The following is a 14,280-nucleotide window of genomic DNA, read 5'->3' as shown; positions in this document are numbered from 1 at the left end:
AGTTTGTGTTCGAATAACAAAGATCGATATCTATTCGTAGAAAGTGGTTTATTTCCCACTTTGGAGAGAATTCTATTCATGTAATTTCCTTTGGGAATCATTTTCACTGATTTTTTTTACTGCATTACCTGATACCCTTGTACTGTATCTATGTACTCGTTAAAATGTAATTGTTAAGCCTGTTTAAAAGTGTACGAGCTTCTTTCCTGTTTCATATGTCTGATCTCTCAAAAGTACTAGTTCAACTGCTAGTTGATAGGAGAGGTCCAAATGTGTCCTTGTGTTAAAAAGGAGGATTCAACAATTTATCTGTCTGTGCAGTAATCACTATATGGTGAGAAGTTTATACAGAGGACTTATCTTTGAGCTATTTTATATGAATTATGAACTGTTTACAACAAGCAACTGTAATCCCATTAAGTGGGTGTGGGGAGGGGAGAGAAGGGTGTATGCAAATTTTATTGTTATCTCGTGAAGATAAAGAGACTGTTTTTAAAAAACTCTAAGCTCAAGTAACTCATAACAAAAACATTACATAACAAATAATAACGGATCATTACATAACATTCAGAAAAACACAAAATAACAACATCAACATAATGCGAATTATGAACTATTTATAATACCAAAATAGTTCTATATATATACTTTCATTGTCTAATAACTAGAAAGAACTAATAATCTATAGGGGTCATTCTTATGAATGCTCGTACAAACAATAGTTGTCTAGTCAGGGAGGGGAGAAGAACTAATCCAAATAATATGAGGCCAGTTGGATATGATGTGACCTACATGCACAAACGTGATTTTCCTGTTAATATCCTTTTGGGGTCCAGAAAAAATAGTAGCCCAGTCAAATAAATCTAAATAATCAATCAATTTTATTTTTTAATTGATAGTACCTATTTTCTTCTAGTACTTATCACTTCTGTGTGTGGTGGTTCCAAGTCAATTCCATAATGAATTTGGACGGCTTATTGTATGTTATTACAATTACCATAAGGATTAAGGGGATATAAAATAAAGAAAAAAAATACCATGTACAATCACGTTTCGATTTACAAGGAATAGATTTAACTGTTTTGAAAAGAGAAGATCTGGATCGAGTTTTATTTAAATAATTATAAAAAATAATAATTAAGAAATGAGAGGTGAGATAAATGAGGTGTTCTTATGATTGGCGTGTGATCGCATTGGATTTAATCTGTTATGGTCACCCATACATATTCAAATATTTCCACTTCTGATAACTCCTCTCTAGGACCTTTTTCCAGAGAGCTTTGGTATCGTGAAAATCTCGATGGAAAAGTCACCCAGAATGAATCTTACAATGCAAAATTTAAATTTAATCGGAGCTTCATGAATTCCGAATATATGAAAAACAAAAAAAATAACACGGACGAGAACAACTAAATTAACAATAAGACGTGTTTCTTCGTGTTAATTATATTCATTTGGTGCGTCTGGAAAATTAAAAAGTTAGTGGAATATATAAATAAAAAAAATCAATCAAGTTTTTTATTTGTTTCAAACCTATTTTCTTAAACTATATAATTATGTGAGGTGATTCAAATCAAAGTCAACCCCACAAGATCTTGTACAATCACGTGGCCTAGCTACTTAATTGTCAAAAGGAATAGATTTTTAATTGTTTGAAAAGATGAATGAGTTATTAAATTCTTGGCGTGTTTCATCTAGTTCTACGATATCATAGTATCTTTAGTGATTTGCTCTCAAAAGCATCTTTTGTCATAAATCAAATGTTTTACTAAAAATGCTTAGGAATATCCAAAATTTAATATTATAAATATTCAAAAAATAATATTTGATCCAAAAACAATACTAATATGATTTTTCAATAATATCCAATTGGTCACCTCTCGCTGACTGAAATTTAACCATCACCATGAAGCCATTTGAAATTTTAATTAATTATAGAAAAAATTTAAATGATTTTATGTGGCAGGCTAAGAGAATTCCTTAGCAATTAAAAATCACTATTATTATTTGGATAGACATAATCTTTTCTTTTCCAACGAATTTGGATATCATCTTTTATTTATATTAGGCAGAATCCATCAATAGCCTTCTAAAGTTGTCATCAACTTTTATTTAAACACCTCAACTAAGCTTTATTAATTTTAGATACCTTATGTTAGGCACTGCTATGTCATTTTGACACCTTTTTTACAGTTAACAAAATATACGCGAATGACGTGTAAAATGTCAAATTAAATGATGACATTTGTCATCAGTGTCCAAAATAATTTTTAAATAATGATTTTTAGTTAAAAAAAGTAAAAACTATTTTAACAAATTCATTTTTTGGGTTTATTTTGCAACAAGCTTCAAATGAGCTTTAATGGAGTCTTCAAATTTTCATCTCAAATACTTCAATTCAAAGTGATGGAACAATGTTTAAATCAAGAATTACAACACAAATATATCATTATCGTTCATTTCAATCAGAATTTAGTACTCAAAAAAATTTCCAATTTTTTTTTCGGGAACAAATTTTTTTTGAGAAACTTAACTGTTGGAAAGATTCATAGGCAAAGACAAAATGCAGGGGATAAAAACACCTTCTTCAAGACTTGAAGATGAGAGTTCTCAGGATCTTAACGAAAAAGATCCCTTCTTCACAGATTTGAAGCACAACTCATTCACTATCATCAACTTTTTTTACAATCAACTACTCCCCCGATCTGTACTTAATTTATTTTCTATTTCTTATCATTATATGCAATTTTGTGATAATTTTGTGAGAATATTAAAAAAAAATGTAAAAAAAAAATTACATAGCTTTTATTCAATAAGAATTTTCAAGTTGTGGATATATGAAAAGAAAGTTTCATTGAAAATTATCTTAGATCCAAAATTTAATATTTCAAATTGTTGTTACAGATGGATTAGAAGAGTGAAATTTTGGTTGTTCTTGTGGTGGAGGAAAAAGTAAATGATGGAGATGGATGATTTTGGTGGCAATAAAGAGAGGGTAGAAGAAGAGAAATGGTGGATATGTGGTGGTGGAAGGTGGAGTTGATGAAAGAAAGAAAAAGTGAAGAGGAAGAAGGAAAAATAAAATAAATTATATATATAAAAAGGTACTTTTCACGCGCTTAGATGTCGTGCAATATACATCATGTGTCAAATCAGCAAAAAATGTCAAAATATCATATTGGGGCAAGACATAAAGTGTCTAAAATGAATAAAGTTTAATTAAAGTGTCTAAGTGAAAGTTGATGTCAACTTTAGGAGACTATCGATGAGTTCAGTCTTTATATTATACAAGTATGTCTTCTCCAATTATTGAGCGCAACACTTGGATAACATCTACTACTTCCTCGGTTTATCTTTACTTATCCATTATACTAAAAATAAATTTCTAATAATACTTGTCCAATTTATGAAATTTAGAGATAATTTTAACTTAGTTTCTAATTTACCTTTATCATTAATTAATAATCATTTCCCTATTATATTTTTCAAGACATTGTATTTATTATATTCAAAGGGTGATATGATAAAATTACCCTTCAATTTATAGTTTCTTAAAAATTATGCAAAATCAATGATGAACAAGTATTATTGTATGGAGAGATTACTTATGTTTTGGAAAAATTACTTAACTACACACTCTTTTTTATCCTATTTTCTTATTTTCCCTACCGTCTCAAAAAATATCAAAAATTCTTTATTTTGCTCCCATCATCTCCTTTTTCGGGTACATCAATTCAAAGATGTGATACCCATGATTTTTCTTTCTTTTTTCACCCCACAAATCTCTCCACAATTACATCCATTAATCTATTTTTGAATCTCAAATCTTTTTTTTTCAATTAATGATTTCAAGTTATTCAAGAGGTAAATCTCTTTCCATCACTTTAGATTATTTTTTTTAATTTTTCTTTAATTTTTTCATCTTAAAAATTGCATATACATATGGATGAATGTTGATTTTTTGTTGTTTATTTTCTTGAGATACATATAGGTTCACATTTTTAATGTATTTAATTATTTTTATTTCTTAAATTAATGTATAATGCCTTCGTTTTAACATTATGATACATTATATTTGAATTGTGTTTTTGAGATAGACAAATTTATCATGATACATTACTATTTATATATCTTGTTTGAATTGTTAAGTACTGTATTTCTGCTAGATACATTAAATAAGTAATTATTGCCCATAAGATGTTATATTTTAGATAGATACATTATCGTGTGGTAGTCGCTATGTATAAGATACATTTATTATAAATTCAAATTTATGTATCATATCCAAAACTAATATGTATCAGAAAAAGATTAACAACAACAAAAAATTAATTTCTATCAATTTTGTGTCATATACATAATTATAAATATGATACAAACTGATATTGTTATAAAAACATTAGTGTTTATATATCAACAATTATATTTGATAATGTCTACAGATACATAAACTTCTAGTTGAATAAGTTTAGGTGTATGTACCTGATAGTAAAAAAAATAACGAAATTTGTAATAGTTATGTATTTTAACTATGAACATAATCTATACTAATTTCTATTTTAATAAATTAAGATTATGTACCAAAACTAATATTTGAACACAATACATTGTGCATGATAAAAATATAATGTTGTCATAATATGAAAATGAAGGCATTATACATTAATTTATGAAAGAAAAACAATTATATACATTTAAAATCTGAACCTATATGTATCACAAAAAGATGAACAGCAAAAAATAAAAAAAAATCAACAATCCAATTTGTTGAAAGCAAAAAGACATGATGACGAAATCCTTCAACACTTTTTTCTTTGCTTGTATCAATTCCCGTAACTTTTTTTCACTTTCAACAATGATGTCATCCATGGATCTCGGTTCAAAGTCTTTACCGGGGCAACCAACAACTCGACCTTTTCTCCTTTTTTTGGGCTTTTTTTTGCCGTTGATTTTTGAAGTCGAAGATGCATCTTTCTTCAAGTAATTAGGTAATCACAATGCTAAAAGATAGAGTATCATCCATATGTATTAGAAATTTGTAGATGAAAAAGCTAAAAAAAAATAAATTAAAATTGATAACTGATGACTAGAAAGAAGAAGAAAAAGAAGAAGAAAATTTATTACGATTTGGGATAGAATGGGGAGAAGAAAATTTGAAATTTGAATTGTTTGAAGTTTCTAAAATTTTGAGAGAGATTGATATCAATTTATTTTGCATGATTTGTCGAACTGACATTTAATTTTAACTTTTATTTCTTTTTAAGATCAATAGACAAGTTCTGTAATGTATCAACATTTATGTATCCGGATGAGACAAATTTGAAAGGATTTTTATAAATTGATATATGATAAGGATAAAATATAATTTACTCCTTACATTATGTGATTCCTAAAAATTATACGATTATTTTCTCTTTTCTAACAAACAAAAATAAATTTTTTTGTGGTAGTCAATAAACCTTATAAATATTACTCCCTCCGTTCTTATTTACTTGTCAAATATTTTTTTAATTTGATTTTTTTTATTTGTTAATTTTGACAAATCAAGAAATGATATTTTTTTTCTTCTTATTATATTCTTAATTTATTAACATTGAGTTATTATCTTTAAAAAATATAATAAGTAAATATATTTAAAACTCTATTAATTAATAAGAGTAAATTGATAAACTCACTATATCAATCATTATTTTTTAATTGATATGTCAAGTTAAAATTTAATAAATTTAGGGGAGACAATAATTATGGCAACCGACAAATATATGAGATCCGAGTCAAAAAGGAAATAAATGAATTCAATAATTGGCGTCTCGAGATTGTTAAATTTGCATTCTTATTGCCACGTCACAAAGGGAGTCATTCGCTTTCTATCGAGGCCCGATAGGTGGACATTTTGGATGAACAATATTTTGTAACAGCTCATTATTTTCTTAAGAAGCATTGATTGTTTTCACCAATGCCTTTTTCGAATTGCATTAACACCTTAATAACAAGAAACCCACAATCACATTTTTTTAAACTATCAATTAAAGGAACAAATGTAGTTTGAATGAAATAGTAGGTGGATTACATGTTTTGCCATACCAAAATGTGAGATGGAGATAATAATAAGATGGATAATTAATAAAAAATCAGAATAATAATAATTATTTATCTTGATTTATCAAAGTAGACAAATATAGATAATCTATTGTTAAAAAAAAATGGCAAGATCAGTACCGGATAACAGTTGTCCCGAAGTAATTGAGTTAGAGTTTCGCAACAAAACTGTGCTTTGCCAGCTAGTGAAATGTTCAACTTTATCACTTTTAGGTGCACATTTATTACATAGAACTTTTATGAATAGAACATTGAATCGATTAATATCGATGATTATGACGAAGGGGTAAGTATTTTTTTATTTTTAATTAAAAATTTTTAATTTAATTTTTTTATAAGTATAAAATTGTGTTTATTAAAGAATGTTTTAACTATTCTCAATATGTGACTTCTTAATACAAATTTGTTAATTGAATTCTAATATAAATATGAGAGGAGTTATTTTTTTGAACCGACCAAGTAGGCAAATAAAGACAGCCAACAGGACAAGTCATGAGAAAAAGGTCACTTCTTTGATGCGCTTTGCTTAAAACAGATCCAGACGGTCACTTCCCGTGGCGTCTGATCCGATAAATCTATCTGGCAATCTCGAGTCTCTACATGCATTCCGTGACCTCGTGATGTGTTTTTTTAACGAAGTGTTTAGTATTTATATTGAGATTTAACTAATGTAAATTTGTATAGAGAAATATACATTGAAAAATAAAATACTTTTTAATTAAAATTGACTTTATATTTAAGTTTTGAATTCAATTTTTTTAATTAAAAATGAAATTGTATTGGAGCAAATTATCAATAAAAAATTTCACACGATAAAACGATCCCAACAAAAGTGACTTCTTACTATCAATAGATCAATTACTGAAGTAAGGGATAATTAATCTTTTTTTTTTTGATTTCTTAAAGTGACATTTCTTTCGGATCAAATTTATTTGGCTAGCTACAATGACATATATAAATCGAAATGAGTGTTCGATTAGGACATTATATTAGAATAATAATCTATTTAGCTCTAGTATGGATTTATTTATTTTTGTACCTATATTATGTATTAGTCATAGCCAAAACAGGAAGATGTTTCTCGAACTCCAATCATCAGTTCACCATATACCAATTTGCTCTTTTCCTTTGTTTTTGTTTGGGTACTTGTCATACCAATTTGCTGTGAGCATATTTTATATTAGAATAAATGACTTATTGGTTATCTGAAAGGCCACTCTTTCTTTGTAGAAAAAAATATTGTGGATAATATGACTCGTCAGTTATTTGAAAGGCCATATTTAGTATCCATCGTTGGATTGGATGAATCTTGTATCACATAATATGAATTGTGCCTAAGAGAAGGACCCAACATGATGCCTTTCTGTCAAATTCAGCAGCTTAATGTCCAGGCTACATGGGCCAACACAATTCAGCCACTTCTTTTTTATGATGTTTTTTATTACTCATGTACACAATTGAGAGTGTCAAAAGGTCTTAAATTCACACATTTTTTTTAATAATACATAAATATGTTATTTTATATGATCATGTCTTATATTTATATTCTTTAATTTTAAATATACATAAATAATTATTTAAATATATATAAAATTAAACAAGGAATAATCTATTTATGTATTATGCCTATTTTTTTTGGTTAATCATTGAACTTGATTAGCGTACATCAAAAGAGATTTTCTGACTGCTATAATTATGGCATGAATTTAACAACTTTACATAGCAGTAGTAGATTTCAATAAATCCGCGATCATCACCATAAAAATAAATAAACTCTATTCTCTATCTCTCAATTTACATGATTCATTTTTTTTTTAGTTCGTTTAAAAAAAATATCACAATTTCAGTAATAATTTAATCGCCAAGCTTTTATTGAGATTTAGGTTGTTGATATACTCACGCCTTGTCCGTGATACTTGATATATACAAACTTGACGAGCCACTTTTCATGTAGCATGCAGATCAGATCTAGATTTACAACGTTCTTGCACTATCAAACATGAAATAAAATTTCCATAATATCATATGACTTTTTTTTAATAAGCCAATTCATTTGAAACCCATCAAAGTATTAAACCAGAATACATACACAAGAGGGTATTATAATATATAGTGCTTATTATAGTAGGAGAGAAGATTTCGTTCACCAAGCGGATAAAGTACAATCCCTATGCAATTCTCGCCCATCTCATCCGTAACTTGTTACTCTAGTACAATTTAGCTATTTAGTTAAATTAATTCTCGAGAAGTGAAAGTACCACATAAATTGAAATGAAAGAAGTAATGCATATTAAGAGAATTGCCCAAGTTCAAAGGCGCATCTAGCCTCAAAGCATTGAGTTTATGTGAATCTAATATTTTCTTTAATTTCTTAAATACTTATAAATATTAAATTATAAATTTAATTTTTATTATATATTAACTTGAAGTCAATGAAAATCTGGCTCTGCCCACCCGCCTGAGTTGATACTTATCCAATTGATATTGATAACCTTTCAAGCAAAGATGACAAATCAAAACAAATAAGTAATAATCAACTATAATACGTACTCCATCATTTACATAAAATAATTGTACTTTCGGATAGATGATGATAACTCAAAGTAAGTGTAAAAAATAGATCGTTTTCAATGTGATTTAATATTTTTAGTACAGACATCATTATATTACCTAATTCTAGTCCAGGCCACAATGAAGGATGTTTGTAATCAAGAATTAGCAATATTCCACGTCTCCGGGTTTTTTTTTTGTTCTTTTGTCCAATGGACCATGTACAGTAATTAGAAAAAAAAAGTTCCCTCTTTAAACTTTTCACCCACAATTATTTCTTCCTAAAAATTAAATAATACCAATATACCTATCATGTTCCAACTGGAGTAACCATTATGAGGTATTTTAAAAACACCCAAGTTGCGCCTATAATTTATCAACTCATGTTCAATATTCCCTCAAGAAGAAGACAAACTTACATGTGAAAACAACCAAAATGATTCTTGCTCTTCTCTGCCTTTGAATCCACAAAAAAAACACAGGATAAAACAACTTGGTATCTTCTTCTTCTGAACCAACCAGTGGAACTAGAGGCTGTTTCTGCAATTTATTATCTATTATGGAGGAGCCAAGATTAGTAGAGGAAGCAACAACAAATGACATCAATGGACAACTCAATGAAGAAGAAAGAGATCCAGAAAGCAATTCAATGCGACAGCCTCTGCTCAAGAGAAACAGGACACTGTCATCCAGTCCATTTGCTTTGGTTGGAGCTAAGGTCTCCCACATCGAAAGTTTGGACTATGAGTAAGAACAATTAATAATCTTATCTTATAGATTTTCCATACTCATGCATTACCTGGGCCAATAGGAATTGGATGTCCTAATTGAGTGTGTCTGTTTTAGGATCAACGAGAATGATCTCTTCAAGCATGACTGGAGAAGGAGATCCAGAGTTCAAGTATTACAGTATGTTTTCTTGAAATGGTCACTGGCATTTTTGGTCGGGCTTCTTACAGGAGTTACAGCCACCCTCATCAATCTTGCAATTGAAAATATGGCTGGCTACAAACTACGTGCTGTTGTGAACTATATCGATGACAGAAGGTTAGTGATGTTTTTCTTATGATTTGAAAAGTGTTATAATGATTCAATTCCACTCCACTAGCTACTGACTAGTGACAAGAGCAAAGATCACTCAATTGAATTGAATAGAGTTAATTATTAATTCATAATTGAGATTATAACGAACAATGGTTACAGGTACCTTATGGGATTTGCATATTTTGCGGGTGCTAATTTTGTACTCACTCTGATAGCCGCCCTTCTCTGCGTGTGCTTCGCACCTACCGCTGCAGGGCCTGGAATTCCTGAAATCAAAGCCTATCTTAACGGTGTAGATACTCCCAACATGTTTGGAGCAACCACACTTTTAGTCAAGGTGCGTCACACAACCAATTTTATCAGTGCTGGCAATTCAAGCGGTGGTCTTCCTCCGGAAACAGCCTCAGCCTCTCTGCCTTCTAAGGTAGGGGTAAGGTCTGCGTACACATTGAGATCTCCATCCCCAACTTGTGGGATTACACTGGGTATGATATTATTGTTGGCAATTCAGGTTGCAGACAGATTATCAGGCCATCAACATACTATTGAGATCCTATTGAACTAGATGTATAAATATATATAGAATAACCGCATAACATCTTTTTAGCCTACATATTTATGGAACTCAATCTCACTTGGAAAGCTTGATCTCTATCTTTCAGTAATCAGATAGGAAGTGGTTTAAGAATAAAAAGGAAATTTTAGAATCAAATGCACTCATCCAACAAGGAACATCAGTCAGGGTATCTAATCTACTTCCAAACTTCCAGTAGTTCAATCCTTTGGTAGTGTCACTGTAACTTGTTTCTCATGTGGCTTTAAAATACAATAGCTTCCATGAGACTCGGGTCATACGTCTCAATTGAATATGCTATTTATTGACTAACATGAATTTGCCCTATCATGAAAATGAATGGAAGTGAGAAAAAAATTATCTACACTTAAAAGCACATATGTAGAGACATGCAAACTAAGGGTAAATGTTCATATTTCAAAGCAGTTGTGTCTAGAAGAATACATAACTCGCATATTTCAGAATGAATTTACAAAGAACGGATTACCATCACAAATCTCCATACTAAAAGATTCTTAATTTTGAGAGATTTGACATTTTTGCTTTCCCTTTGATTAACTTGTAAAAGTGTTCATTAGAAGTCAATTGTGCTACTTACCAAATTATTTTTTAATTTATTTATCTAATTTAATCTCTTTGCTCACAGATCGTTGGAAGCATTGCAGCAGTTTCTGCAAGCTTAGACCTTGGAAAAGAGGGGCCATTGGTTCACATTGGTGCTTGCTTTGCTTCCTTACTAGGTCAAGGTGGTCCAGATAATTACCGGCTCAAATGGCGTTGGCTCCGTTACTTCAACAACGACCGGGACAGGCGAGATCTCATCACGTCTGGGTCATCATCAGGTGTGTGTGCTGCTTTCCGTTCTCCAGTAGGTGGGGTCCTATTTGCATTAGAGGAAGTGGCAACATGGTGGAGAAGTGCACTCCTGTGGAGAACTTTCTTCAGCACAGCAGTTGTGGTGGTGATACTGAGGGCCTTCATAGAATACTGCAAATCTGGCAACTGTGGGCTTTTTGGAAAAGGAGGGCTTATCATGTTTGATGTGAGTGGTGTCAGTGTTACGTACCATCCTGTGGACATCATCCCTATTGCAGTGATTGGAATCATAGGCGGACTTTTGGGAAGCCTTTACAATTATGTCCTCCACAAAGTCCTCAGACTCTACAATCTCATCAACGAGTAAGTGCCAACTCTTCCACATTCCCAACTAGATCATCAAACATTCACTCAGTTCTCTGGATTTGAAAGGCAATGCATATCCACAAAAAATGAACTTATTGGGGATTAGAATCATCTTGAGACTTTGATCCAACTGCCCCTGCATCTTTTTAAGTTTGATTCTATTCAAACATGGTCTTCTTATCACATTTAATTGCCAAAAAAAGAACTCTATAGTTGCAAATTCCAGATTTTCAAACTTTGATCTTTTTATATCTTGCAGGAAGGGAAAACTACATAAGCTTCTTCTTGCTCTGAGCGTCTCCCTTTTCACATCCATTAGCATGTATGGACTTCCATTTTTGGCCAAATGCAAGCCTTGTGATCCATCAATTCAAGGGTCCTGTCCTGGCACTGGAGGGACAGGAAACTTCAAGCAATTCAACTGCCCAAACGGCTATTACAATGATCTCGCTACTCTTCTCCTTACAACCAATGATGATGCAGTACGAAATATTTTTTCTGTAAACACTCCCGGTGAATTCCAAGTTTCATCTCTTATCATCTACTTTGCATTGTATTGCATCTTGGGACTCATCACTTTTGGGATTGCTGTGCCATCTGGTCTCTTCCTTCCAATCATCCTCATGGGTTCAGCTTATGGTCGCTTGCTTGCCATTGCCATGGGACCTTATACAAAAATTGATCCAGGGTTGTATGCCGTTCTTGGAGCAGCTTCCCTTATGGCTGGTTCAATGAGAATGACTGTTTCTCTTTGCGTCATATTTCTTGAGCTGACAAACAATCTCCTCCTCCTGCCAATAACAATGCTTGTTCTTCTTATTTCCAAAAGTGTAGGAGACTGCTTCAACCTAAGTATTTATGAAATAATATTGGAGCTGAAAGGTCTGCCTTTCCTGGATGCCAACCCTGAGCCATGGATGAGGAATATCACTGCTGGTGAACTTGCTGATGTAAAGCCACCAGTAGTTACGCTTCGTGGAATTGAGAAGGTGGGACGTATCGTGGAGGTCCTGAAGAACACCACACATAATGGATTCCCTGTAGTAGATGAAGGGGTGGTACCACCAGTGGGGCTGCCAGTTGGGGCAACTGAATTGCATGGTATTGTCCTAAGAACTCACCTTCTTTTGGTTCTCAAGAAAAAGTTGTTCCTTCATGAAAGGCGGAGGACAGAGGAGTGGGAAGTGAGAGAGAAATTCTCCTGGATTGATTTAGCTGAGAGGTGGGGTAAGATTGAAGACGTGGCAGTTACAAAGAATGAAATGGAGATGTATGTTGACTTGCATCCCCTGACTAACACAACCCCTTATACTGTGGTAGAAAGCATGTCAGTGGCTAAAGCACTGGTTCTCTTCAGGCAAGTGGGACTCCGCCACATGCTCATTGTACCCAAATACCAAGCAGCAGGGGTGAGCTTATAAGCGAATTTCAGTTATTAATCTTATGCAAATATCTTCCTCCTATCATAGTCTAACGATAAACATAAAGTCATATGGTAATAACGATACACAGAAAAAGTCATATGTAACATCATACCACGCTCCTTTTGCAGGTATCTCCAGTGGTGGGAATCTTGACCAGGCAAGACTTGAGAGCCCACAACATTTTGAGTGTCTTCCCTCATCTAGTGAAGTCAAAAAGTGGCAAAAAACACTGAATCTCTCCAGAGAAAACAGATACCAGTCAATTTCTGTGAAATACTCTTTTCCAGATTCCTTTGATCTTTCCTTCTCTATTTTTCTTTCACTTTTAGCAGTTTCCATTCTTTCACACATTTTATAGGAAGAGACACCTGAAGAGAGTGAGATCAATTTTATTATGAATTATTTGATACACATAAGAAATCATTTATATATACATCATTTTGGTACATATTCAGAGAAACATGTTTCATATAATGCGACCATATAACACAAGAACGACAATGATGAGATATAATTTTGTGCCATTAATGAAAACTTTCCAGAATACAGATTTGTCCTTAGTATTGTTCTCTGTTTGCAAGTTACCTGAATCGATTTGAAGATGAAATATTCAAAAGCTCCCTCCTGCTTCTTTGCCAGATTCCTTCTTCTTGGTGCTGTATCCTCTGTCTCTTTTTAAGCACAGAATCTCAGTACTGCATGAAGTCACATTAATTTCTTTGGTTTGACCATCAATTAGGAAGTTATGCTCCGAAACATAAAAGGATCGTGGAAGCAGACTATAAAGTGAAGGACAGAGCCAAAGAAGCTATTTATCATGTACCAAAAAAGACAACACATGGCTCCCCAATAACAGACAAGTAAGTCTATACATGAGAAGAATATGAAAGAAGCTTGATATTAGAATTTAAACAGAAAAATAAAAAGAAGAGGGAACTTTTTAAGTTTCTGCAGATTATCTACACCCTTAAAATGGGAGGTATTTTTGTTTCCTTTTTTACTTTCCTTAACAATATGCACACGCTAGATGCCTCCCCCACCCCTCTTCCAACATCTCGGTCCACTGCTATGTCTGTTACATTCCATTGCTATCTACCTCTGTTGTTGCAGAGTTCTAGTTATAAAGCTATCCCGATTTCTTTTTGCGTCCTCTATCCTAAATTGGACGATTAACTTTGATCAGGCAAGACATCAAGGCAAAGGCACGACCTGAAGTTTAACTGTTCTAAATGGTTACAGCTAACTCAATGATGAATTTGACTTTTTAGTGTATGAAGTGTTTCAATGTCTGTTTTCTGGTAATATGATATTCCAAAAGTATCGAAGGTTTCTTTTCCAGTAAGTGCTTATGGACAACTATAGTTAGGAAACGAATCAATTTACTCAGCAGCAAAGAAGCAATTTTTT

At 32.0% G+C, this 14,280-nt stretch overlaps 1 protein-coding gene across 1 annotated transcript; it reads left to right on the top strand.

Annotated features, from left to right (window-relative positions):
* The first annotated feature begins 8,955 nt into the window (after positions 1–8,955).
* LOC129873241 (chloride channel protein CLC-b) lies at positions 8,956–13,333 on the top strand. The gene is made up of 6 exons (XM_055948292.1): positions 8,956–9,396; positions 9,496–9,696; positions 9,853–10,030; positions 10,914–11,446; positions 11,709–12,858; positions 13,002–13,333. The coding sequence occupies exons 1-6, from the start codon at positions 9,209–9,211 to the stop codon at positions 13,104–13,106; spliced, it is 2,355 nt and encodes a 784-aa protein (XP_055804267.1). The 5' UTR covers positions 8,956–9,208; the 3' UTR covers positions 13,107–13,333.
* The last annotated feature ends 947 nt before the right edge of the window (positions 13,334–14,280 follow it).

This window comes from Solanum dulcamara, chromosome 11, assembly GCF_947179165.1.
Source record: "Solanum dulcamara chromosome 11, daSolDulc1.2, whole genome shotgun sequence".
In the NCBI taxonomy this organism is placed as follows: domain Eukaryota; kingdom Viridiplantae; phylum Streptophyta; class Magnoliopsida; order Solanales; family Solanaceae; genus Solanum; species Solanum dulcamara.
Note: the sequence above shows the minus strand (reverse complement) of the source record. Positions and strands in the feature narration are given on the sequence as shown.

Coding starts and splice junctions, on each gene's coding strand:
- LOC129873241 (XM_055948292.1), top strand. CDS start 9,209: ATGGAGGAGCCAAGATTAGTAGAGGAAGCAACAACAAATGACATCAAT. Junction 9,397..9,495: donor ATCGAAAGTTTGGACTATGA/GTAAGAACAATT, acceptor TGTCTGTTTTAG/GATCAACGAGAATGATCTCT. Junction 12,859..13,001: donor CCAAATACCAAGCAGCAGGG/GTGAGCTTATAA, acceptor CTCCTTTTGCAG/GTATCTCCAGTGGTGGGAAT.